Source organism: Dermacentor albipictus, chromosome 2 (genome assembly GCF_038994185.2).
Source record: "Dermacentor albipictus isolate Rhodes 1998 colony chromosome 2, USDA_Dalb.pri_finalv2, whole genome shotgun sequence".
In the NCBI taxonomy this organism is placed as follows: Eukaryota; Metazoa; Arthropoda; class Arachnida; order Ixodida; family Ixodidae; genus Dermacentor; species Dermacentor albipictus.
The window spans coordinates 119,294,185-119,322,164 of record NC_091822.1 but is presented as its reverse complement, the minus strand read 5'-3'; the positions used below and the strand labels follow the sequence as shown (position 1 = coordinate 119,322,164).

The window sequence follows — 27,980 nt, the reverse complement described above, 5'->3', positions numbered from 1 at the left end:
TTGAACTTTTCTTTACTTATATTGTGACTGCCTGTATTGATATTTATATTGTTTACTCCTGTTGAAACGCTTACTTTCTGTCCCCCCTTGCCCAATGTCATTAAATGGGCCTGTAAGGTAATTTAAATAAGTAACTAAATAAATAAATAAATAAATAGACAGCTCAAAAATCTGGAGGCTTGAAAGAAATAGATTATTGAAGTAAATTTTGTGAAAATTTGTGCAGTAGCAGTCCCATGTTCGATCACTATACTGGCCCATGTTTTTTCCCATCTGCGAAGTTTCCTTCTTGAGGACACTAAATGGGGGGTCTACTCGTAGCACTACACTACAATCAGATAAATGGCAATTTGTCCTTCCGTGATTTCTGCAGAACTGGTTTTAGTAATTATTCCTTATGGCTGTGTCTGCGACACATTTTACCATCTTAAAGGAGTGACAGAGCACACAGAGGAGGACAGAGTGAAGAATTACAGGACACAGCGCTAAACTACAACTGATACTTTATTGGAAGGAACAACACCTATATAGGTTGAAACAGCCAATGGAAAGGCTAACAAAGCCAAACACACATACACACACAAAAAAAATAGCACTCTCATCATATTGCCCTCTGCTTCTTATGAAGCGTCATCCAGATACTCAATTTCTTCTTTTGAGAGCATCACTGAGGACATGATTACACAATTATGTTTATCATGGTAGATTTCATACACTTCAATTACTTCATGTGTCAGCTTGTCCTTCTCTTTCTGAATCGCTGTACACCCCCCACCCACCCCCCAGGCTGGTTTACAAATACCACTTCCATAATGTAATGACAAGTGGCCCAACACGACAGTCTTTCCAACCAGATCCTTGTGCTCCCTAAGCCTGTCGTTCACACACCTACCCGACTGGCCAAGTCGTAGTTTAGCGCTGTGTCCTGTCGTTCTTTACTCCGTCCCCGTCTGTGTGCGCTGTTAACCCGTTAAGATGCTTTACCAACTAGCCCACCAAGGGATCCTCGTGAAGTCTTACCAAATCAGTTTATTGCTTGGCAGTGTGTGGAGACGTGGTCTGCAGGCACCTGGCATGCTATACCATGTGACACTAGCATGTCAGTCATTTGCTGTCTGACCCTGGCAACTGCACCTTTGTGATGTGGTTCATCTCCGCTCCATAGGCTGAGGACCAGGTGCCCATGCACCTCACACAAACGACGCCGGAGGTGGACAAACTTGTGCTTGACAATCTCCACCTTGACAGACATGTCAAAGAAGAGGTTACTGGACCAAGGTGCGCATTTCTGGCAACTTTCGCTTCCTCTGCATGCCACCGTGTTGCGAAAGAAAGCCCACACATTGGCAACTGGCAGCTGCCCTCGCAGACTTCCACATCCCTGCCCACTCCATCTTCAACTCCTGCCAAAAGCTCACTGAATCAACAGCTGTTTTGTCATGCCAGTGTGCTCATAGCATACTCATATGCAATTCTTATGCCCATTTATTTGAAAGTTTGGTTTCAAGTCAAACCTTGATATTGTGAACACAGGCGTCACAAATTTGTGCGCATAATGGGGTAAGTCTAAAATTCGCAAATTTTTTTCTCTGATATCAGCATGCATGCTTATATTGAATATCAGATGTAACCAAGGTACTTTCATGTCAGATGTGACTCTGTGTAATGAAGTTTGACTCTGTTTCGCATCTTTAGCTTCATAAAAAGCAGGCAGGACCAAAACAGGCAAAAAATTTAGAATGTTTTGGTGTATTTTGTTTTATCCACAAATGTGAACTGCACACCTGAACTTTGAATGCTGTTTCACCGACAGGAGCTAGATCGACTGTTTCACGTGCAGTGCTCTTGGAAACACCCAACCAGTTCAGAAGTTCATCTAACTTAAATTGGCGCTGTCAAAAAACAGTTGAAAAGAACCGACCACATGGTGACATGATAGCGCTTCCAGAAAGCAGACAGGCGCATATCTTCTGAAGCATTCTTGTTTTTCAAAGCATGCTTGACTCATGAAAACCAATCTCAGAGAACAGCTCCAGTAAGTAGTCTGCTAAGAAGTGTGAGAAAAAAATTAATGTATAACCATTTTTCCTAGTTTTTTGTGATTATCAGGTGCTATCTTGGTGCGTGCAATTAAAGGAGTGCTGCCACAAAGGGTTATCGTAGCTTTAAGCTCATGGGAATGCGAGCCACAATATAGAAATGCACATCTGGTGACACTTATGAAGCTGTCTTTCAGTATCTACTGATTTTTTAGTTGAGCTGCTCCCATTGTCATCATCGTCACTTAGGTTTGCTATGCAGCCATAATTGGTTCAAGATTCTGGCACAGGCACAAAAGCTTGTGCCCTTAGTGAAAGAGTAAAACAGCCATTGATTTATTAATTATTGGTGCAATAACCAACACAGTCATCAACTATACTGCTCGTCTCTCCTGGCCACGTGAAGGTGTTCACATTGCTAATCCGGTGTATCTTAAAACGCATTTTTAACCTAGGCATTACAGTCAAAATGCCATACCACTTGGCAATTGGGTTGAGACTTGTTTTACAGTACCGATATGTTCCTTGTTTTCATTACATTTTCAATGTAGCCATTATAAATGGATGAGCAAAAATACACTAGAAACGAAAACTGCCTGCTTTACTTATAGTGCTTGGCATGTGTAACTAAATGTAGATGCTACTTGCTTCTGACGGTGTACAGGTACTGCCCATCCATAGAGTCCAAGGTGCTTCGTTTCAAAGGGCGCTGCCATCAAGTCTGGCTGGAGCCTGAAGGCAAGTATATACAAATGCCGATAGGTTTTGCTCCACTATGACGTAGCACAGTTCATTCGAACCTCTTTATAACAAAAGCACTTCCAACATGAAATTGCTTTCGAAATATGTGATAAGCATCGGTGAAAAAAATGTCAATTGGAATTATGAGACAGAAGCTCGAGTATAATACCTCTGACAACCGCTCGGCAGCTTGCAGTGCTAGTAGGTAACAGATGAACAATGCTAAATTATAAATGGTGCTCAGTGTCGTCGTTAGCCTGCAACCATACAATCCATGTGATCACACAAATTGTATGGTCACAATCCGTGGTTCTGTGGACCAGCCAAGCCAAGCTGTCGAGCAAAATGTGAATGCACACCTAGAATGTGCCACTTCAAGTTTCTTTTACTGAGGGGTGGCATTTCACATTTTTCAAGCTGAATACATATTTTGAGCTTCAAGCGAACAAATACTTGCTTCGCTGTAACCAATATTACCTTGCATTCTCACTTTTGCTGTAACAGTAGATTACTCACTGAAACAAAGCATGGTCAACAATAAGTTACGTTTATTTTATCTAATAATTCATTATATATTCATGTTCATTGTTATATCGAGGTTTGACTTATAAATAAATAGTGCTTGCTGTGGATCCCGTGTGCCAGTAGGTAACCCACCACTTGACTTTCAATTGTTGTGGCTTACAGGACGGGGTGCCTTTGCTAGTACATTTGTCTTTTGCGTTTCTGCGCCACGTTGCTAGCATTTTGTCCTTAACGGCAATATCCTAGCATGCTGTTTCCTTACCACTACTGCTGCTACTCATGCTGTGTTACGACTGCATGTACAGTACCATCCACTTTTTAAGGGAACACCCAATTAGTATTCCATCATTTATACTACAGCTAAGACATGGCACTTGAAGGTTTACAGATTATTTTCCATGCGTGGATGCCTGCTTAGCACATCATACCAGGCATGTTTTTTCTGATAAAATTGAATAATGCTACAGTCACATTAGCCCGATTAACAGTTAGATGCGTTCCTTTTAAGAGTGGACTGTACTGTACCTTATGGTATGAACAAGAATACTGGAGGTTCGTATCTTCCGGGGCCAATGTAACAGCATTTGTATGATTAAGTCAAGTAAGATTATAATGGCACGTTAAGATGAGCAGTAATATCTAGGACTGCCAATTTAAACATATTCATTAACATTGAATGACAAAAACATTTCTTTGGCAGCACAGTTGTTTAACATGAGGTTCGCTGCTAGGTGTGCTAAGTAAGCCCTTCTGCTTTTTGTGTGGTTAAGATTAGGTTAGAAACAATTAAATCTCTTAACCGCAGTTTATATTCAGTTGTTGCTATGCACCGACATTGCACATACGTATCAGAGGACACATTCTGGTGCTATCATACCCAAGACACCTAACCCCTTGCTGGTGATTTCAGATAAACCCAGGATTTATTTGGCATGAAGCTGGTGCATGTTCCTTCATTGGTCTGAAATTTCTGTCACTGCAGGCTTGGACACCCACATCATCTATCCCAATGGCATCTCCTGCACCTTGCCTGCCGATGTCCAGCTGAAGCTGGTTCGTTGCATGCCAGGCTGCCACAGTGTGGAAATGATCAGACCAGGTGTGTAGTACTTTGCCAGGTGCAGACTGGTCCTGTGGCTTGTAACCTTTCAAAAAAATTCTGAATTCATGTGACTACGACAGCAGTCAGAACCCCAAAATTGGGTTTGCTGCGTCCATCTGTCCCTTCTGTTACGCCAGGGATGACAGCTGTCAGCATCGAGTCATCATTATCGCATTCTCGTCATTGTCAGGCCGCGTCAGCTTCAAACCTGCCTCATGGGGAGAAAAACAAAAGTTTTCCTGCTGCCGCCACATTGGATCAAACTTGTGCTCTTGCTGCAATCGGCATTTGGGAGATGTGCGCGCTAACCACTGTGCTATCATGCACCACTGGCGTTCGGTAATTTGCGTGGGTTTCTGCACTCCACGGAGACGCCGAGACTGTTGGCACATGCATGTACGTATTTCTGAGGCTGCCACACGCAATACTGTAGCTAACAGGGATAACACTGTGTGCATCACAAAAAAGTATATTTGTTCTTGAGAAGAATGTCTACTGTGAAGGAATGCTCCTGTTGCAGTAAATTAGTTCTCTGTCGCAGAGATCAGTGGTGGTGGTGGTAACAACTTCATTAACAATCCGGCAAATTTGTGGCCTGGGCCTAGGCTGCCCCCGAGGAGGTCCGGAGATTCTGTCTCCTCGCCGCCTCACGGGCTTGCTGGATGGCCCATAGTTGATTTTCGAGGTTTGAGCTGCGCAACGCGGCCGTCCATCGCGCCGCAGCTTCATCTGGGGAAACTGCATTTTCTTCGCATATAACGTCACATTCCCAGAGAATGTGTCTAAAAGTTGCGTGAGCCCTGCTGCATAGCTTGCAGTTATCATCTGAGTACACGTCCGGATATATCGTCCTGAGATGGACGGGGTTGGGGAAGGTCTTTGTTTGTAGCTGCCGCCAGTCTACCGCTTGGGCCCTGTCGAGTTTGGGGTTAGGGGGCGGATAAACCCGCCTTGAGTTTTGATAAAATTTTGTAATATCACAGTATCTGGTCATTCTGTCCCTCTCTGTCCATGCCTCCGTTGGATTTCCAACCCCAAGAGAGGATCCTTCTTCGCGGGCGCGGAACGTGAGACCTCGCGCTACGCGGTGGACCTCCTCGTTGAGGTTGGGTATGGGGGTGTCGGTGGACGTGTGAGCCGGGAACCATATAATGTGTCGTTCCTCCGTCTCCTCGGAGGTGACATAGTTCGCGTTGGCTTTGAGTATAGCCTCAGCCTTTGGCGAAATTCTGCGTTGTGCATAGTTTCTGACCGCCGTCTGAGTTATTTTTTTTTTCTTGTCTTGCCAACAGTCACTTGTTGGATTACCTATGGTTTCTTGCTGCTGCTTATATGTTAAAATATGTGGCACTTCTAGGGAGCATTATCCTTTTAGTAGCCACCAGCTGCTAAATGTCTTAAGGGAGTCCTGAACCACACCTAGGGCTTGGTGAAAAAACACAGTCCACAGATAGCATAAGCTGTTGTGAACATCTCAGCCAACTTTTGCAGTCGTACGCAGCGCGAAGAGCTCGCAAGCGGAGTTCGAAGTCACCTTTTTCTCAAATGCTCATTTTTCAACATAAGCCTGCTCCTCACTCTTTTCTGGATGCTTCATTTTGTAATAGAACACATTTCCATATGCGGCTGCTATTGGCCAATAGTTGACATCAATCAAGACGGGTGTTCGGATCAGTGCGCTTCTTCCTACTGTTACTGTGTATATTTATTAATGCAGTTTAATAGACAAGCTGAAGTAAGCGAAAATCTGCTTTCGAATGTCGATAATAATTACGTAATTCCAGAAGAAGCCAACTATCGTGTGCTCACGCTTGGCTGCGGCCGCCCACATAGAAATTAAACTTTGGCCACCCTGCTTATCCGTGTCATAGCTATCAGGTCTCGCTAGTTTTGAACTCTCAGCTGGCCTTGAACCACGCAAAACTTAAGGTCAAACCACACGTATGCTTGCCAGTGCACGCTCACTCCTGGCCGCTCCCGGTCAGACGCATTGGCAGACTCCGCTTCGTATTGAGCTGTTGAGAGCGCTTCAATATGCCCAAGTCAGATGTCAAGATGGTGCAGGACAAAGCCGGTCTGCACCACATAGCATGGTCAGACTGGAGCATATGAGCACAAGCGTGCACTCAAGCCTTGTCGTGCACAAAGCGAATGCTGCACATGCGCACGACAGTTGCATGTAGCTGCGGTCTGCTACTTAGCATAGACAATGCAAATGCCACAGGGTACTATGGCAAGTCCACTGGCTGAGCACACAGAAGCTCGCTGAGGACAACCACATTTGGTGTGTCGTAGGTGTGAAAATCAGAAGTAGCAGTGTCGATGCGAACATCCAAAATCAAATTTGAACTGCGCACTGCGGCGATGTTCAGTAGGTGGAGCATTGTAGGCACGCCCCACTCCACTGTAGCATTTGCAATGCAAGTTATTAAAGAATGAGCGGAAGCACTTTTAGGGAATGTTTGATTGCCAATAACTCTGCTTCTGCCGAAACTCATTGAAGTTCTTTTTGTAGGAAAGTATTTCTGAAATAGTCTATCTTTAACTGCAAATGCATTTCTCGACATTGATAAAAAGTGGTTCCGGGCCTCTTTAAAGGTTACTGTAAATGACATTTTATTTGCCATTTCAACCCAACTTTAAGTATAGTAATAATTTGCCGGCACTAAATTTCAAAGAGATGGAAGAAAGAAGTGTCGGTTGTGATCCAAGTATAAATTGTTCAAAGCACCATCCTCTTGCGAAACCTGGGCCGCTCATTAAAATCATGAAGATGGGGTTCTCATCAAATTTAGTTACCTTAACTGTTCAAATACACTGTATACTTTTTGGGTGCTAGCTTCACGACCTTGACAGTAAACATTTTTTATATAGGTTGCCCGAGTGACAGTCCTTTTTTTTTTTTTCCGAGTACAATGATGCCACTCTCCATTTCCCGTTTTATAAAATGGCATTACTAATTAAGAGCTCGGTCACCTTTAATGCTATCTCCAAGTTCCTTGTCTCTTTTAATATCACTGTATTATCACATGTTGCTGAACTTCTTCTGTATAGTTTGCATGAATCTGAACAGAAAAATAAGTGAAAAGAAACGAAAACTATAATCACCCTCTCTCTCTTCTCCTCTAGGCTATGGTGTGGAATATGACTTTATTGACCCACGACAGATTAAACCAACATTGGAAACAAAGAAGGTGCCAGGCTTATTCCTGGCTGGTCAAATTAATGGCACAACTGGCTACGAAGAGGCCGCATCTCAGGTGGGCATCAGCTGTTTACAAATATTGATCTATAAGTCTACGTTGTTTCCATTCTTTCCATATGTCTATTAAGGCTGTTGTTTCCTATGGCTTACTGACATAAAGAATGAAAGCATTGTGTATTGGCAAATATTTTCATGCTTAATGGCTTCAGGCGTTAGATTCCTTTGCTCAAAAGAATGGGACATAAAAGACACTCACCTTTCTTTATGAAACCAGCTGTGTTCATCAAGCTAATACTGAAGCAGGTGGACAGAGGGCAGCCACTGCTGTGTACCCCGTCAGGTAGAACATCACACACTCCTGCTCTTACTGACAGCAAGTTGTCTTTTCTTCCCACTTTCATTTCCCTTCTCCTTCATTAAGAATATGGAGCTTATCGCAAGTTTGTCCCTCGTTCAAAGTTATTTCTGCAGTTACTTTCCTTAGCTTCATCTGGCTGTTACCAAAGAATCAAGTCCATTAGTTCCTGTGATCCTTCTAGCACCTTTCTTTTTAATATGCTAATAGTATGTTCCTGTCCTTTTCGGCTACCAGATCCTGTGCTCTCTCCTTCCTAAGGGCAACACAATAGACAGTGTTTATTAGGCATGCACTGCGAAAACAAAAAGCCTGTTGGGAACCTTCAACAGCTCTTTGCTGTCAAGTTGCCCTGCAAATCTGTCTGGCAGTTGTTTTGTAGCACACTTTTGATCTCCTCAGCCCACTAAAAAAAAAAGTGGCTGCATAGTTGGCATGGCCGATGAGTCTGTGTGCTACTTGCCATCTCTTTCATTTAATCAGCGTGTAGTGGTTACATACCATTAAGCACAAAGATATGCCTGTGTGCAAAGTTTTCCAGATGGTCCATGCTGATCAGGAGTTATTTCGTATGACGCCCATCGTACTAGATGAGGTCTAAGCTTCAGGATGTAAAATTCATTAATTAAAATTAACATACTCTGATTTTCAGGATAAAATTAAGGAGCTTCACTTTTGGTCTCTTACAGAAACTCATTGGTACATGTTATAACTTTCACGCACATCCAAGTTTACAGAATAATTGAATCTACTCATGACGAACGAATATAAATCTACTAGACCCGAATGCCTTGCAACGTCATCAGGATAAAGACGATTCTGTGTGGTCAGGTTTGTTGTTGTTGTTGTTGTTGTTGTTTGTCTGTGTGCATCACACAAATAAAAAAGAAAAGAAGTTGCAGTAATATGCCAAAGAATAAATAAGGTCACACGATAGCAAAATACAACAAGTGGTACAACCAGGAACATAACTGCCATTGGAGGCTGCATGCGTGAAGCCTGATCAAGCAGGCGAAGGTCAAGTTTTATGCATTTTGCATTCCTTAGAGCCAGTAAAAGAGGCAAGATTGTGAAATTTGCTATGAATTCTCCTTGCGCGGCCGGAATTTGGCCTCTTTTGGACAGTTGTGGTTGGCCACAAAGCTTATGTGGAATAAGCACATCTGCACACTGTGCTTCTTTTTTTCTTTTTCTCAGAGTCACCACATTGACGTATTCCAGCCATGCGCATGCTACGAAATCATTGTTGTGCTTGGTGTCTTGCTACTTCACTGCTCCGACACTTTTAAATCTCGGCTCAACCATTTGTGATTTTGGACACTACAGAAACGTCTGCCTGACATTTACAGGCCACTGAACTGCACCAGCACTTTCTGTCAAAATACTTTGCAGCACTCAACAGAATTAGCCATTGTGAGCAACAAGTTCTCTGAATCATTGTGCAGTTCATTATGTTTGCCCTGCACTTTTTTAATTGGACGACTGCAGTAACCTGCCAGCCATATCGCATGCTGAACTAACCCGGCATCTCGTGCACAACGCCTGCGCTTACACAAACCCAGGGTATGCTGCAAACATGCTTTAGCATGAAGTGCACGCGAATGAAATGGACTCATTTCATACCGGCCACCACCTTCTTTTTTTTTTGTTTTCTTCGAGGTACCCCTCCCCCATGAGTTTGCTACTGTGAGAAGAGGGCAGCGGTGCAATTGAACAGTGTTTGCATGGAAGGCAATAGAATGCTGCAGTGCAGCTGATGCAGTTTCCACTTCGTGCATGGAGTGATGCTAGGAGGAAGACAGCAAACATGGGTAGCACCAGTACTGGCAGGCAGGATGGAATAAAGGGCAATTAGAAGCACAGTACATGTGATGCAGCGTACATGTACATGTGATGCATGTGATGCAGCACAGTACATTGAGTGCAGCGGTGGCGTAGAGGTAGAACACCCGCCTCGCGTGCAAGAGGTCCGTGGTTCGAATCCCGGTGCCGGCAATTTTCCACCGGATTAAAAAAAAAAAAAATCCGCGTGTTGATAAAATTGCATAAACAGGCCTGGAGTGTGGCCTGATCCCGGTGACCAGAACCGGTAACGCACTCCCTCACCAGAGCAGGATTGGCCACCCTGGTGCAGTACTTGGCCACAACCTCCTACATGAACAACACAATCAAACCCCGGCCCTCAGTCCCCAGCAGCTGCGAAGCAACTGACCACGGCGGCGGTCAGACCTGCGACGCTGCAGAGGGTGCTAAGAATCACTGGCTCCGGACAGGCCGCCATTGGAATCTGAACCTGGCAACGCTTAATGCTAGAACGTTATCTAGTGAGGCGAGTCTAGCAGTGCTATTGGAGGAATTAGAGGGCAGTAAATGGGATATAATAGGGCTCAGTGAAGTTAGGAGGCCAAAAGAAGCATATACAGTGCTAAAAAGCGGGCACGTCCTGTGCTACCGGGGCTTAGCAGAGAGAAGGGAACTAGGCGTCGGATTCCTGATTAATAAGAATATAGCTGGTAACATACAGGAATTCTATAGCATTAACGAGAGGGTGGCAGGTCTTGTTGTGAAACTTAATAAGAGGTACAAAATGAAGATTGTACAGGTCTACGCCCCTACATCCAGTCATGATGACCAGGAAGTCGAAAGCTTCTATGAAGACGTGGAATCGGCGATGGGTAGAGTGAAAACTAAATACACTATACTAATGGGCGACTTTAATGCCAAGGTAGGCAAGAAGCAGGCTGGAGACAATACAGTGGGGGAATATGGCATAGGCACTAGGAATATCAGGGGGGAGTTTATTAGTAGAGTTTGCGGAACAGAATAATATGAGGATAATGAATACCTTCTTCCGCAAGCGGGATAGCCGAAAGTGGACGTGGAGGGGCCCGAACGGCGAGACTAGAAATGAAATAGACTTCATACTCTGCGCTAACCCTGGCATCATACAAGATGTGGACGTGCTTGGCAAGGTGCGCTGCAGTGACCACAGGATGGTAAGAACTCGAATTAGCCTACACCTGAGAAGGGAACGGAAGAAACTGGTACATAAGAAGCCGATCAATGAGTTAGCGGTAAGAGGGAAAATAGAGGAATTCCAGATCAAGCTTCAGAACAGGTATTCGGCTTTAACTCAGGAAGAGGACCTTAGTGTTGAAGCAATGAACGACAATCTTGTGGACATCATTAAGGAGTGTGCAATGGAAGTCGGTGGTAACTCCGTTAGGCAGGATACCAGTAAACTATCGCAGGAGACGAAAGATCTCATCAAGAAACGCCAATGTATGAAAGCCTCTAACCCTACAGCTAGAATAGAACTGGCAGAACTTTCGAAGTTAATCAACAAGCGTAAGACAGCTGACATAAGGAAGTATAATATGGATAGAATTGAACATGCTCTCAGGAACGGAGGAAGCCTAAAAACAGTGAAGAAGAAACTAGGAATTGGCAAGAATCAGATGTGTGCGTTAAGAGACAAAGCCGGCAATATCATTACTAATATGGATGAGATAGTACAAGTGGCTGAGGAGTTCTATAGAGATTTATACAGTACCAGTGCCACCCACGACAATAATGAAAGAGAAAATAGTCTAGAGGAATTCGAAATCCCACAGGTAACGCCGGAAGAAGTAAAGAAAGCCTTGGGAGATATGCAAAGGGGGAAGGCAGCTGGGGAGGATCAGGTAACAGCAGATTTACTGAAGGATGGTGGGCAGATTGTTCTAGAGAAACTGGCCACCCTGTATACGCAATGCCTCATAACGTCGACCGTACCGGAATCTTGGAAAAACGCGAACATAATCCTAATCCATAAGAAAGGGGACGCCAAAGACTTGAAAAATTATAGACCGATCAGCTTACTGTCCGTTGCCTACAAACTATTTACTAAGGTAATCGCAAATAGAATCAGGAACACCTTAGACTTCTGTCAAGCAAAGGACCAGGCAGGATTCCGTAAAGGCTACTCAACAATAGATCATATTCACACTATCAATCAGGTGATAGAGAAATGTGCGGAATACAACCAACCGTTATATATAGCTTTCATTGATTACGAGAAAGCATTTGATTCTGTCGAAACCTCAGCAGTCATGGAGGCATTACGGAATCAGGGTGTAGACGAGCCATATGTAAAAATACTGAAAAATATCTATAGCGGCTCCACAGCCACCGTAGTCCTCCATAAAAAAAGCAACAAAATCCCAATAAAGAAAGGCGTCAGGCAGGGAGATACAATCTCTCCAATGCTATTCACAGCGTGTTTACAGGAGGTATTCAGAGACCTGGATTGGGAAGAAATGGGGATAAAAGTTAATGGAGAATACCTTAGTAACTTGCGATTCGCTGATGATATTGCCTTGCTTAGTAACTCAGGGGACCAACTGCAATGCATGCTCACTGACCTGGAGAGGCAAAGCAGAAGAGTGGGTCTAAAAATTAATCTGCAGAAAACTAAAGTAATGTTTAACAGTCTCGGAAGAGAACAGCAGTTTACAATAGGCAGCGAGGCACTGGAAGTCGTAAGGGAATACATCTACTTAGGGCAGGTAGTGACTGCGGATCCGGATCATGAGACAGAAATAATCAGAAGAATAAGAATGGGCTGGGGCGCGTTTGGCAGGCATTCTCAGATCATGAACAGCAGGTTGCCATTATCCCTCAAAAGAAAAGTGTATAATAGCTGTGTCTTACCAGTACTCACCTACGGGGCATAAACCTGGAGGCTTACGAAAAGGGTTCTACTCAAATTGAGGACGACGCAACGAGCTATGGAAAGAAGAATGATAGGTGTAACGTTAAGGGATAAGAAAAGAGCAGATTGGGTGAGGGAACAAACGCGAGTTAATGACATCTTAGTTGAAATCAAGAAAAAGAAATGGGCATGGGCAGGACATGTAATGAGGAGGGAAGATAACCGATGGTCATTAAGGGTTACGGACTGGATCCCAAGGGAAGGGAAGCGTAGCAGGGGACGGCAGAAAGTTAGGTGGGCGGATGAGATTAAAAAATTTGCAGGGACGGCATGGCCACAATTAGTACATGACCGGGGTTGTTGGAGAAATATGGGGGAGGCCTTTGCCCTGCAGTGGGCGTAACCAGGCTGATGATGATGACATGTGATGCTGTCGTTAATTCTAACACTGCGAATCCTGTGAAGCATTCTGCACATCATGTGGTGACTACTAATCATGCTGATCTTTTGACGTGAGATGCCTCTCATTTCAGTCAGCATAAGGAGTCACTTACTAAAACCGCATGCAATGTTACATGTATGTAATGAAATGTAACAAAAACACATAATACTAATTATTGCTTTTATCTTTGCAATCGTACTACCCACACACTTTACTTTGTTATCATTGTGTAGAGGACAGACGCTATTACTCGATCATGTGTGTGTCACGTGCACAGATGGAGGCGTTGTTGCAGCACGCATGAAGCAATCGGTGCTAAATTTGACCTCTCACTTGGCATTCAAAGAGGCGGAGGGCAGCATTACGCTTGTCTATTCGAGCAGGAGTGGTCGCATTGGCGAGAGCTCACTCTTCTATAGCAGGTGTAACTCATCAGACTCAGACCTGTGCTTATTAGTAAGGCTCATAAGTGTGCGATTTGTTTCAGAAATTTGATGGTTGCTCGGTTATGGTGCCCCCGTATTCAACACGTAGGGATTGGAAATGGCGTGAAGAGACCTGGGCAGCAAGACAGAGAGATGCCAATCGGTGCCCACCACCTTTGGCCACAGCTGGCCTACTATGAGTAGGGAGTGAGCATGATTGCAAAATTAGACCGTTGGACCCCCACTAGCTGTACCATAAGCCATGTAATGCATGAACAAGTGTCACTTGTGAATCTGGTTATATAATTTCTATACCTTAGTGCCCACACACTCTCTGCAGCATGCACAGGAGATTTCATGTACCCCACTGTGGCTGCGTCCCCGACACAGCCTACCCAATATTTTTAGAAGCCTATGAAGTCAGGGTTTTCATTTCCAGCTGAGGCAGCCTCGTTCTAGCATGGACACAATGTACAAATGCCTGCGTAACTTGGAATAAAGTGCGGAATAAAGAAACCCAGGCAGTCAGAATTAATCTGCAAGCTCTGGTATCTCTTATGGCTTCCGTGTTACTTTGGGACGTCAAACACTTAATTTTTTACAAGCCACATGTAGGCAAGCCTTGAGTGATTTTCATGCAATCACAGTGTCACATCACTGCTCACCGATGCAGGGCATTGTGGCTGGTGTAAATGCAGCCTGCAAGGTGCTGGACAGGGAGCCACTGACCGTGACCCGCCTGGAAGGGTACATTGGAGTGCTCATTGACGACCTCACGACGCACGGCACCCAGGAGCCCTATCGCATGTTCACCAGCAGGGCCGAGTACAGGCTCAGTTTGAGGCCTGACAATGCAGACATTCGGCTGACAGAAAAAGGTACCCCATGGTGATAAGTTGTCTGTTGTCTGATACCCCTTAACTGCCATGACAAATTGCAGAAAAGTTTTTAGAAGTGCAAGATGAATGAGAATGCAAGATCAAAATTATGAGAAATTGAACAAATACACGTGTGGAAAAATTGTCCAAAATTCACGACGACTCGTTTTCAGCCCCAGAAGACGCTCGTTCTTATAGTGGGGTATCTCGTTATAGGCAGTTAAAGGGTCAACTGGCGTAATTATTGTTTACCTATAACCCGCAATTTGCTGCTGCATCTGCCTCCATCTGGCAGCAACGTTTTTTGTGCAGGTAGTGGCGGCATCCTTGAGCAATCGCTTCCATAAATACAATCACTTTTGTAAGAGTTTATGGGTCTTGTCACCAGATGCATCGTCATCAATGGTCGACAGTATGCCAAGCGCGCTATCTTTGCACGGTGCCAGAAACAAACGCTGTTGCCTACAAATGCTGACACGTCCGATGGTGAGCCATGCAAATCTTGCAATAGCGACTGTATCCTAGACAGCATTCATTCAAGGGTACCACCCCAGATTGCAGAATACTGTAAATTGAAGTGTTTTAGCCCCATTTGGATCCGCTGGTGATCGGTGGTACATTTTTCTTTCAAGGTTTTTCTAGATCTACTCACTTCCAGGAAATGTCATTCAAATTAATTTCATCATGCCATACTCGCATATAAATATAGACCACATTTCTGCCTTTATCGCTGCCTCTATGATGATCCAGTTTATTCAGTAATTTGTGATATGTTATCTTGCCTTAAGTTCTGGGTTGTTGATTGCTTCAGTGTGATTAAATTAAGGTGAAACTGTAGGCTATGGACAAAACACAGTGCACTCCTTGTTTCGCCATTACAGTGACAGACGACACCACAGTTCTGGATCCACAACTTCTGCACCTTGTTCATCATCAGCGTAGAAAACACCTACTTACTTATTTTGCATGAAACAGGCAAATAATGCTCTGGAAGAGGCTATTAAAAATACATCCACTGTGAAATGTTACCTCCATGCAAAATATACTTTGCAAGGACTAACTGTTGGGCTAGTTGGATTCGCATTCCAACTATGGTAACTTAGTGCAAAGGGGCGGACAGACACAAACAGAAGGCAGACAAGGACAAGCGCTCCTTCTTGTCCCTTTTTTGTTCATGTCTGGGCTACCACATTGTGCTGTGCGACAATAGTCAGTGCGAAATTTAGCTAGAAGAGTTTTATATACCTGGCACTCCTATTTATGTGGCATTCAGCATGTGTGTGCATTTGTGCTGCACTTAACATATTCAGAAAACTGGGCACTGCCTTTCTGTCATTCTGCAGGTTACAAGGTAGGCTGCGTTCCAGAGGACGAATACGACAGAGCGTCTAGCATGAAGAATGCTCTGGCCGACGCACAACAAATTCTTGGTGCTGAAGTCAAGCACACGCAGCGCTGGAGAAGCTTGCTAGGACTGCCCGAAACAGGCAATCCTACGCAGAAGAGGTGTGAGCCTTCAGACTGCATAATGTCGTGTCACAAGAGCCTCCTGTTTGGGATGTGTTCACCCTTGTGTTTTTTTAGAGCCTTCCTCGGAGGTTACACTGTTCAAAACGTATGGTTGGGCTAGTTCAATATGGCAGCAAGCAGCACCAGAGAACACAAAGGACAAATAAGAATACAGAGACAATCACAAGGCGCGTACTAACAACTAAAAGCTTATTTCTTGATTGCGCAGAACAAATGCTGGTGACAAGAGATAAACCGGATATACACTTTAGCACAAATACCAAGAAAAACAAACCTAGTGCATATTCATGCGAGATTATGATACGAAGCACACATCCTTCTCTGATAGCTTAACAGAGGGAATGCTGACTCCGTGTTTCACCGTTTCATTATGTGATTTCGGAACAGCGTTTTATTAAGAGGAATCTTTATCTCTGAAGCTCTTATCTGTATACATGCAGGAACGGCGAAACGCTTTTGTTCGGGATCCACAGAACCAATTTTATTGAGCTTAATTGTTTGCATGTAAAAGGAAGTTTTAAAATCTACCATATGTTGGGAATAGATCGCTTTATGTAGGACATCAATATTGTTTTTTAAGCAAAAATAACAAAAGTGGAGAAAAGGTTAAAAAAAATGGAACATCAAGCTTAGAACACTAACTCAGCCGTAAAAATCAGTGCACAAACAAGTCCGAATAACAAGAGTTTCATTACATTAAATAATGCATATGCCTGCCGGGACCAAAGGGAGAGTCCCAATTATCCAATTTTCCGAATTAACAATGGTCGAATTAACTAGGTTTTAATCTATAAGCTGCCCCTCTTTGGATATCAAAAAAGGACAAAATTTATGTAATACAGTTAAACTTCGCTACAACGAAGTCGGTAAGATTGGCAGTTTGGTTCGTTAAATCAAAATTTTGTTATACTGACATGGGACCTTTTATGCAAATAAGTACAGCCACCAACAGATTTTTTTTTCCCCAGCAGGGGCTAAATCGATCATTCGGGAAAAACTGGTTTGAATGAGAAAAACTTCATTCTGTTGAATTTGAGAGTCGGCGACCAAACATATGTGTCGACGACAACTTTCGTTTCGTGCCGTGTCGACGAGATCTTTTAATTCGGTGATGTGAAGCAAAGCCAGCCGTGCTTTTGCATCCGCTCCACCCCCGCAGCTGATAGTCTCACCTGCAGCGGAACGACACTATCACGAAAAGTGCCAGCAGCGGGGAGTGAATGCTTCGCCTGCCTCTCACTTAGGAAAACACAAGTTTTCAGATTAGCAGAAAGGTGCCTCCTCAGCGAGCAACAGGGAGTGGCGCCTTCCATAGGTCTTCCAAGCCATAGTTGTTCTGTTGTTCTCATAGTTGTTCCATAGTTCCATAGTTGTTCTGTTCGCTGCTCTCGCAACGTCGAGAAACAGCGTCCAGTTTTTAAGGTTGTGGTATGGCCTGCTGCCACTTTTTTCTCGCGCTGTTTGCAATAGTATGTTATCGTGCCAACAAGCCTAGCTAACCATTATTTTGAATTTCTTTTCACAATTCATCAGTGCGGGTGGCTCAAAGTTTTCAATAATAATGAACATCCCAAGTGAACGATCAGTAGGACTATGTTGCATTGCTGCATAGCCCAAGTAATTTGGCAAGTAGTTGCGAGTATAGTATACGCACCTAGCAGTGCGAACTTCGCTATATTGTGTCTTGGTGACTGTTTGCATGTTGTAAATACCAAAAGTCTGCCAAACAGTGAACTCGTGAAAACAAACAAATATAAATAAATGTGTTACTAATATGGCACAGCCTTACAGTGTCCCTCTGATGGTGATTAAGAGGTGGCCACAGCACATTAAAAAATTCCAGGCTCGAAGTGGCTTCTCTGAGCAACCCTGTCCAAGTTTTAAAAGCAAGGACTGCAGCGGGGCATAAAATGCCTGTCACAACTCTTGTCATTTTGCTTCCTTTTCACTGATGCACACTTTTATTTGTGACTGCAGTGCTCTGGAAATGCTTGGAAGCCAAGACGTCAGCGTAGACAGCATTGTGGACATGTTTCATCCGCAGCTGGGTGATCTTGCGTCAAGTCCTGCCTTCAGGACCAGACTCAAGATAGAAGGTAAAAAGGCTACATATGGTCACTGTGTGCACAGCGTTTTTCTGTTGCTTGAGCAAGCAGCTACATTATGTGAAGTGATAAATTTACAATTGCAATTGCAAAAGTGGCTCTTATAGTCCACCATTAACCACTTGGAGGCCAAATTCTTTTCGATAACCATGCCATATTTTTTATTGCAGTTTTCAGTAGTAGGAAGTAACCAAAAACTCACGAATACAGCAAAAAAGTAATTTCAAGCCACATTTTGTGACAAGGACGCTTTACTTGCACCAACAGCATACACTCAAATATGTTATACAGCAAGAGGTCAAAAAATGCGGTTATTTATGGTTATTTATGGCAAATAATTTGTTATCGCAAAAATGCTTTTCATCAGAAGAAGAAACGCTTGAAAAGTTGCCATAAGAGACACAGTGCTCGGCCATATAGAAATCACCATTGTGCGCACCCCAGTGTATGGGAATACGCAAACTTCAATAGAGAGGCACACCTGAAGGGAAAGAAAGAGAAAGTTATCAGTATCTCTGAACTTCGGCCATGCAAGGCTGTACCTAAGCTACCGGAAATACGATAGTGGCGGCTGGAAAAACAATAGCATCTCCTCTCCGCATACCTTGGAAGTAGCAGACAATGCGGGCATGACCACATGAGCTAGCACTTTGATGTAAAACAGTTCAGTTGTACACCCCGGGGATCGAAAACGCAATTTCAAATGAATATGGGCAATTCCATAGAGACGGCAGCATCTCTCAACAAGTGGTGTCAAATACGTACGAAATATCAAGCATAACATCGACGCCGTACATGTATGTCAAAAACCATGCAGGACAGATGAGCGGCACTGTACATGTACAACAAGAACCGTCAAAGAGTTAAAAGTGCAGCAAAGAAAGATGTGAAATTAATATGGCTTCCACTCACTATATAGTGAGTGTCTATAAATGAAAGCAGGTCAGTCTTACTGTAAGCCCGAAAGGACATAAAGACAAGAGAGGTAGCAACATAACTTCAAAACACCCAAGTCACGTGTCTGTGATGTCATAGAAATTGGTGGTATTTGGTTGAGTGGTTGAGGCTAATTCGCTGGTTAAGGAAAAGAAAGAAAGGTTATGTTGCATTTGAAAGTTATCGGAAAGTCAACTTGGCAGCTTCCATGGGCTTCTCATGTGGAAAGCAGCCCAAATTGCGTGCAAAATTAAAGTGACATTTGCAAGTGTCACTGTATCATAGGAGCTGTAGTTTGGGCATAACATTCAGGAATGAGAGCATTTACCTGCTTTTCCTCCACTCATGAGTATAATTACTTTTGGTCAAAAGGGGTTAATTGTTAGCCTTTGCAACACTTCATGCTTTTTATTTGCCTTCATTTCTATCATACCCAGTGTATCATGTAACTTGGACAAAGCTTGTGCACCTTAGACGATTGAGGCCAACTGCATATTGCTCATAGTTTACTAGAGCTGCACAGACTAATTCTTGAAATGCGATTGTCAGCTAAGTTCAATTATGCCAATTTTTATGTGTATTCTTCAAGGTATTTGTTTGAGGTCATAAGATTCATTGGAAAAGTTAGTTGTAGAACATGTGCACGAGCACCTGATTAAGTTGTTTCCATGACATCATTTTTTGCCTAGTTCTGTTGTCCAGGCTGCCTGCTTTCCGAGTGTTGTTAAAAGAAATGATCAGCCCAATTCCAGGCGGCAACGTCAGCACCGTCATCGTAAAAATGGAGATCCGCTGTGGTTCAAAATGATAAGTGATAGGTCAGCACTGAAAGGATATCCAAATGCATTGGTTGCTTTATTTTGCAATATCTTTGTTCCTTGAAACCATGGTTTAGAATACTGCAAACCAGATGTGCAAGTCTGCCATTTACTTCCCTTTTCTTTTTCTTCCTTTCTTCCCCCTATATTTTGCTGGCTTTTTCAAAGCCCGGAAGAAGTAAAGCAGATAAAAGACAACTTCATGAAAACAACTTCAGTCGGTCTTTCTGAACTTGCTCTACAACTCTTGCACTCAAACTTATGCCCTAAAATAAATGTTTATAATTTTGCATAATTGAATTTTGCTATTTGGGATCAGAAAGCAATTGCAGGTAGCTGACATTGTAGTTGAGAATAAAAGGAAAAGGCAGAGTAAGGCAGGTCATGATATGTAAAGCAGATGACTGGTGGTCTGTATTAGAGTAGCAGATTGGCTACCAAGGGAAGGGAAATGGAGTTTGAAAAAGCACAAGATTAGGTTGTGTGATAAGATTACAAAATTTGCGGGTCTAGGTCAGAGTTAGCTGACACAAGAAGGGGGCAGTTTTAAATTCTCAGGAAAGGCCTTCATTCTGCTGTGAACATAAATACGAGGCTGATGACAATGACGGGGCCTAGACACACATTCATCAAGTGTTTTAAGTACACCTGTAACCATGTAGTTCATTTACAGCGAAGCTGTATAGGTGCGCTTTGCATCTGTTTTCGTGTGGTAGTGGCAGTATGTGGCAGTATGGTCAGTGTCAAATGTCAGCTAGAGAACAGAGAACACGTACAGGCCGTGCCAGAGCCCTGAAGTGGCCATATGACTAAGGCACCGGAATGTGCTGCCGAGCACCAATGTCTGTAGAGCCGGAATTATCCAGTAAAGAAGGGAGTGTTTCAAAAGACTAAATTATAGCAAAGAAATTGCCTGGATGTACAGCAAAGTATTTGCAATGTCATAGGTATGCTTTAGGCATTGGTAAACAAGATCTCTAAGGCTTTAAATGGGTTTGAGAGCTTTTTTATGCAGCTTTACTGTCTTTGATGAATGGGTTGTTCTGACTTGAATACACTTGGGAACATTGATCTTTTTTTTTATTTGCCTTTCCAGCTACATATGCTTACCTGGTTGCCCAGCAGCAGCAGGAGATCCTTGAACTTGAGAAAGGAGAAGCACTACAGCTTCCAGCCAACATAGACTACAACGAGTGAGTCAACACAATGTTTTGTTCCTTCACAGCTTCATATAGAGTTTCATGTTTAATAAAAAGCTATAGAATAACTATGGGGTGTTCACACAGTCAGCTTTTCTCAAGGATGAGGGGAGGCGTTATTCAGGACATTGTTGAGGCCAACCATTCGTCCTACAGGCAAGCCATAACGAGGTCAAGCTTCACTTAAAGGAGTACTGACACATAGTGGTCAAGTTCCAGATATTCCACCACATGTTTTTTTTTTTTTCATGCAAGAGAATGGCACTTAGCAATTATGAAGGTGGGGAAACCCTTATGAGGCTTTCTAATTTGATACTAAGGTTGGTCCTGAAATGCCGGACCTGGCATCATAGACAGTGAATACTAGTAGTATTTCACAGGAGTACCGACCACCACGTGTTCGGGCTTAGCAAGCCTCAGAGTGACATCAGCCGCCTCCTCACGTAATCTAACGTGCCACTGCGCGCATGCTCGGGCGACAAAAGGGGCCACTGAGCGCTGCGCATACAAGAAACCACAGTACAATATTGCCCTAAGTTAACGGGAACGGTTTATTTGCTCCGGGAACACCCAGCACTGCATAAACGGCTGGTGCTGGTGTGGTAGGGAATCAAAGGGGCTCCCGCGCCAAGGGCGAAAAATACAGAAAAGCCTCTAGCACATCGCTGCCGAAGGATAGCTTCCCGCAACAGGCCGCTAGGAAAAAGTGTCCCCATGGTTGTGCTGCTTGCTCTCGCCATAACCAATGGGCCCACTCGCGATAGCTAGGGCAATCTCCATATGCTTGAGCTTCCAATAAGCGGCTTGGCTCGGTGTGGTAAATACGACCACGCGCGCGTGCTAGGCACTAATCTTTGGCTTAGCATTCAGAAAAGGTGGGTGCAAGGCACCATAGACAAGCTCAAGTCCAAACGATGCTCAAACAAAGGGGCCAGCAGATGATAGGAAAAACATGTGTGTCACAGAGAAGTCACCCTTGCGTTCATTTTGCTTATCACACTGGTTGTGATCGACATGCACCATGCAGTGGTGCTTGCAATGTTTGGATAACCTGCAATGACCTGTGAAGCTTTGGCTGAAGTTTCGTGTCATTAGTAACAGTAACAGATAGCTAATGTGGGAATTTCAAGGTTGCATCTCCATCCTCCTGTTTTTGCACTTCAAAACACTGGAACATTGAACATCAGCTCATAGTTAGGCTGACCATTATGTGTTATAGAAAGGTGTCTTACCAATCTAGCTTACTGTATGCACTATAATTATTTTTGTCAGCACTAAATGCCGGCATATCTCAGGGCCATAAAAAGCCTGGTCCCTCAGAGCCCCCCTCGGAATCTGCAAGTATACCCTGGGTACAATATTTGCCATTTGCAGTAGTGTTTTGTGCTATAGGACCAAAGTACAATGAGGCAACTCATGTGTGCGGTTACGTACTAAGTGTAGCACCAGAGCTTGAGCATACTTCATCTGCTCTTGCTGAATGTCCGTGAATTGCCTAAAGTTTAGTATGGTTTAGTCTTCCTTTATTTGCACACAATCGTCAGCTACAAACACACTTCTTTTTTTTTTTCAGCCCTTCATTGAACTTGTCCAACGAAATAAAATCAAAGTTGGAGCAAGCAAGGCCAACTACGGTGAGTACTAATGCCAGCATGAGGCATTGCTGTGTGGGTCTCCGGTGCTCTGAAGTCCCTGAGAATGTTCGTGCCTTTGTGACTCAACAGATAACAAACTGGCCTGTTTAATTTTGACAAAGACGGCACATTGCATAGTTCAGATATATTATGAGAACTTACAAAACACAAGCTATATTCACAGCTTGGCCTTTTGATAAGTGCACACATAGATGGCAGCCAAGGTTATTATTGCCGCACAGCCGAGATACTGGAACAGATATCTTGTATCTTTACTGCATATGCATTAATAATTGTTGGGCATAGGCTTGTTTACTGGCATGCATCAATCATCAACTACACAATATTAAAAGTCCTCATATTAGGTAGTTGGCCTCCCCTCAAATGTTTGACACAAGCATTAAAGAGTTTTAAATATAGTTAGCATATGAAATGGGCTTAGCATACCCAAGAAATAGCGTCATATATAATACTGCACGTATGCAGAATACAATCTTGGCTTCAGTTCATTTTCTCACAGAGCAGATTAACTATGGATCCACTGTTTATAAAGCTCCCTTTTAAGAGCCAGTCTAGACTCCTTACATGATGCCAGCCTGGAATCATAGATTATGGGATGTCATGCATGCATTGCGTCTTCCTGTCATCGTCCATTTATTACAGCCTTGCTCCACTACAAAGCATAACAACTAGAGCGTGCTTGCTCAAGCTAAACTTTTTGTTCCTGCAAATCAATTCTACTTCTTTCTCCTATCAAGAACCAAGCAAGGCTCATGAGTTTGTCGCTACTGAAGCAGCCAGTGTTTTCTACAACAACAACAGCTTTCAACCACATCCAGGGGTGGAGAAAGCAATTAACTGGTTAACATGACAGACAACTGACACGAGCTTCAACACTGACGGTGCAACTTATGAAGCCAAGACATCATGGGACTATCAGAGCCAAACAGTGTGAAATAGTGGGACAAAGCAATACCATACAGCACTTTGTAGTCCATGTTCTTGCTTTGGCCCGTTCTTTTTTTTTTTTTTTTTTTTTCACTGTTTCAACTTCATTGTGCACCAGCTAGTTCACATCAACAGTCTCTTTAAGGGGACTGCACAAGACACATCTGCCCTGAATGCCGCGTTAAGAGGGGGTGGAGCCTGGTCAGGGGTCTTTCCTGGATGTTGTGGCTACTTCTGCCTAGTCAGGGGTTTATCCTTGCATCTCTGATGCACACCTTCTGGTACCCCTCCCAAGATGCAATCACCTGCTGTGGAGGCCTCTTCCTGGGACAGTGGGAATAAGTTGGTGCCTGGCAACCCCTGTCAGACGACAGAGGAACTGCTTTTTTTTTTTTTTCAATGCATTGGTTAACCTTGACATGCTGCACTCTGAATATTAGTGCTTATGTGCGCTGCGTGACATTTTTCAGCCTCTTTTTCTTTTTTTTTACATGCAGGTGGGGGCTGCTAGCAGGATACCTGGCGTGACACCAGTAGCAGTGCTCAGCTTGTTACGACTTGCAAAGCAAAGGGAGAGGTCGTTGTCTGCACTTTGAGAGTGCCAAGCTCAGAATTGTGGTCATTGTACAGATAAAAATAAAAGCTCAGTTAAATAACTCCGTGTATAGGACCAGTATCACTGCATAGGTTTATGCGAATATTCTGAAACTTTGACTCGGACATATTCACCAAGGTACCATTTCATACACAAATTACATATATTTCTTCTTAGTCAAAGATTATGTTCCATGTTTCAATTGCCCCTCCATGGTGGCTCAGTGGCTAAGCATAGCGTTCTGCTACAGAGCACCAAGTCACAGGCTCAATGTCTGGCCACGGCGGCTGCATTCAAACAGGGGTAGAACTCAAGAACACTGATGCAGCATATTTTGCTTGCGCAATAAAAAACCTCAGGTGGTTAAAATCAGTCCAGAGCCATATGCTGTCCTATCTCATAGCCCGAATGTTGCTCTGGAACGATATAGTCGGTTAGTCAGTCGCTCAGTCAATCAATCAACAACAAAATCAATCAATAAATCAACTGATTATCTTGCATATTGTAATTAATATATTGCGGCATCACTATTGGTGCCAACTACACCCTGACGACGACAAAGACGACGACCGGGTGTACTTGGCACAAATAGTGACGCAGCAATATTAAATGCAAGGAACGATTCCCTGAAGTCTGAAGTTTCAGGCATATTGCTGTGTTCACTGCTTTATAACTTTTTGCCGAGACCAGTACCATGTGACAAATCATTAATAATAAAATTATGAGAGCCAGAAATAAAGCTGTTGTGCTATACATTGCACTGCACTTTTCAGCAACTAGTTAGAGCATATATATATATATATATATATACGTTCCTACCAAAACTAGCACAGACACGGACAAGAGAGATGAGATGTATTAGTTCCTGTGTCTTTGCACTAGATTCAGTAGGTCGAAAATTGCGGAGATGTAAGGCAATCCAGCCAATACTACATGTAAACAAGTTTTGAGTTGCTTCTTAAACGAAGCAGCAAGTGCATTTTGCCCTTGGGATCTCTTCAGATTAGTTTTGAAACTATATAGACTTTGTCAACATAGACAAGTCCACTTGTCAAAATATTGGCTCCAGCAACATACCTTGTTTGACCACTGCTGATTCCTGTGAACCTCCGTGTTGTATATATGTTGTATTGAGTAATAGGGTATCATTTATGCCTCACACTGCACACCTTTCCATATTAATACTGAAACATACTGTAAGAATAATAGCTTCTAGAGCAGCTTTTTGCAGACACTTAAATGCAATGCTATTTAACCAAGCTCACAACTATAATACTGCCATGTTTATTGCAGTACTACTTGCATACAATACACAGTGCTGACCACAAACAAAAAGCCATATCATCAATTAGCATTTTTCACACACACATGGCAAGTTAGGCAGGTTGAACATTGCAAATCTCACTTGCAAAAAGGTCGCAACGTATTCATGGTCAATATTCTGCCATTTGTTTGTGCAAAAATTCGCGATTACATACACTGATTTGTTAAAAAACTTCCAAGTGTTGCACCAACACTAAAGCACTCCATTTAAGCATGTATATATAGAGAATGATTTTTGTTGTGTGTTTACATGTTATGTATAAAAAACTAACTATATGCAAACCATATACTGACACGCATCCATGTTTGTCGTTTTCCTGTTACCGGATAATATATGTTAAAAGTTATCATTCGGTGCAAGGCACACCGGCATGTATCAGACATTCTATATTGTTGTAGCCGATTGTATCTGTCGTCTACATTGTCGCGGGACCTTGCATAATCAGATTGTATGCACGACGCAAATTGTTTTGTACTTTCTGGAAGGTACACAAACACTTGCAGTTAGGCTGAAACCAAAGACGATCGAGTGATGTATATACAGCCGGCACATCTCACCCGTAGATAAGACTTCAACGATTGCTGACTGTGCTCGCAGCTATCGTTGTGCTTTGAGTGTACCTTGCTTTTGTGGGGACAGCTTCGTCCAATAAAAAATTTAGTTTCATGATTCAGTTTTGCTACTGTGTTCTTTAATGTCATTATAACACGACAATATTTGTGTGTGTATATATATATATATATAGACTAAGGGTGCAGGTAATGCATTGAACCTGTACTGTACGTACTATGCAAGAACAAACTGTTCTGTTAAAAGGTAATGAATTTCATTTCCAATAAATTTTGCACTTTGTTTATAAATGTCCCGGTTATGATGCTCATTTTGTTGGTAGAAAATGATTGAGTTGTTAGAATTATTGTTGTGATCTGGTGGTTATCTTGTGCTCACATTTCATGTAGGTTTAGAATTATTCATAAGTGGCCATTGGCTCTGCACTGACACAAAAACTATTTTATAAATGAATGGGGCACTTGCGCCATCTGTAGCTGGGACAGGGAGCATGAAACATTTAGGAGTGGAAACTCCGCTGTTTGCGGCGACCAGAAAAGGTCACAAGCCCGCGGAGCCACTATCATGCTGGCGGCGCCTGGTGGCCGTTTCGGTTGCCAGGGCAACCGGTCGAGCGTGTTGCTCCCGTTCGGCCGCGCGCGCCTGACTTCTGTCGCACGGAGAAAGTGCATGGTGTACACAAACGGGCTCCTAGATCGCCAATAGACTTCGGCCTCGCACGGTCTCTGCCCGAGCGCCGGCCATCGCCCCTGGATGATGCTGACGTCTGCTGCCTGAAGCCTACTCTCCCTTTCCCCCTCTATCCTCCCATCTTTCTTTCCCCGCCCCCATTCCCCATTACGCTGCGCCGTGCTCCCATACGGGCTGCAGAACTGAGCGTATTTTCCCTCTCATCAAATCACGAAGAAGAAGAAGAAGAAGCCTGCAGGGCTGCGTGATTTAGGTTTGCAGCGGCCACCGCAGCTATGGCTCGCAGCCGACCCGGGTGGGGAAGAGTAAAGAGGAGCGGGGCAGGAACCAGCTTCTCGGCTCACGCGGCTGGCATCTAGTAAAGGAGACATTGGTTAAATACAGCAGTTTTCCTGGCTAAAGCTACATTTCCTACCGGCCGACAAGAGCCATGAGCGCACTAAAGCAGCTAAAAACATAAACAAATGAAGTGCGCAGATTTTCTGCGAGAAAATCAAAGTGGGCGTCCGCACAATGGACGCGCGCTCGCTAGCAGACGACGCGCTTGACAACAACGGCAAGATTGAAGACGCCACGCCCCAAGTTTATATACGTAGCAAAAGGGTCTCAACATAAATTTGCAGTTAAAATAACGCACCATTCTAAGATATCGGTCGCGCGCGATCGGTCTCAGCACCCGCAGCGAAATTGCGTTGAATCTGCCGCGAAGCGCGTCTCCGCCCCTATTCAGTTCGCTCGCAGCATCATCGCAAAATCTTCCACACGAGGCTCCTCAGCGGGAGAGCGCTGTTCGTCCCACTCGACCATAGTCTAGCACACTCAAGTTGTGAGCGATAGACATAAGATGTTTCTATGGCGAAAGGAAACTATCGCCATAGAAAGTCTATGGCGATATACTTTTTGCCATCCCAGAATAGATAGCACCACCATTCCTTCACGTTCTTTGGCCTGTCGTCTTCGGTATGGGATCCTACTTTGATTCATTTTTGACGAAACAGTCAAGTATTGCACCTAAACGTGGTGTTCAATAAGACGCATCGCCAAGTGCTGCAAGTTTTCAAATTTTGAGTGCGAAAAAGGCAGTGGTTTGGAAGTAAAGTGTAGTAACAATTCTGTTCATAAAACCTGCTCGTAACAAATCATTTCTTTGGAAAAGCGAAGAGTTAAACTTTCACAACAACAGAAAAATGAAGCGTCTGACTGCTTGATGGTGGAAGGTACCAATG

General features: G+C 43.6%; 1 protein-coding gene across 1 annotated transcript in view; it reads left to right on the top strand.

Annotated features, from left to right (window-relative positions):
* Positions 1–26,167, top strand: part of LOC135918889 (protein MTO1 homolog, mitochondrial) — a 35,611-nt gene extending 9,444 nt beyond the window's left edge. The window contains exons 8-17 of the mRNA XM_065452573.2: positions 1,166–1,278; positions 2,704–2,777; positions 4,288–4,404; positions 7,537–7,667; positions 14,201–14,405; positions 15,749–15,911; positions 17,913–18,031; positions 20,891–20,987; positions 22,567–22,627; positions 24,073–26,167. Coding sequence (XP_065308645.2) covers positions 1,166–1,278; positions 2,704–2,777; positions 4,288–4,404; positions 7,537–7,667; positions 14,201–14,405; positions 15,749–15,911; positions 17,913–18,031; positions 20,891–20,987; positions 22,567–22,627; positions 24,073–24,171 — 1,179 coding nt within the window. The 3' untranslated portion in view covers positions 24,172–26,167. The remainder of the gene's footprint in view (positions 1–1,165; positions 1,279–2,703; positions 2,778–4,287; positions 4,405–7,536; positions 7,668–14,200; positions 14,406–15,748; positions 15,912–17,912; positions 18,032–20,890; positions 20,988–22,566; positions 22,628–24,072) is intronic.
* The last annotated feature ends 1,813 nt before the right edge of the window (positions 26,168–27,980 follow it).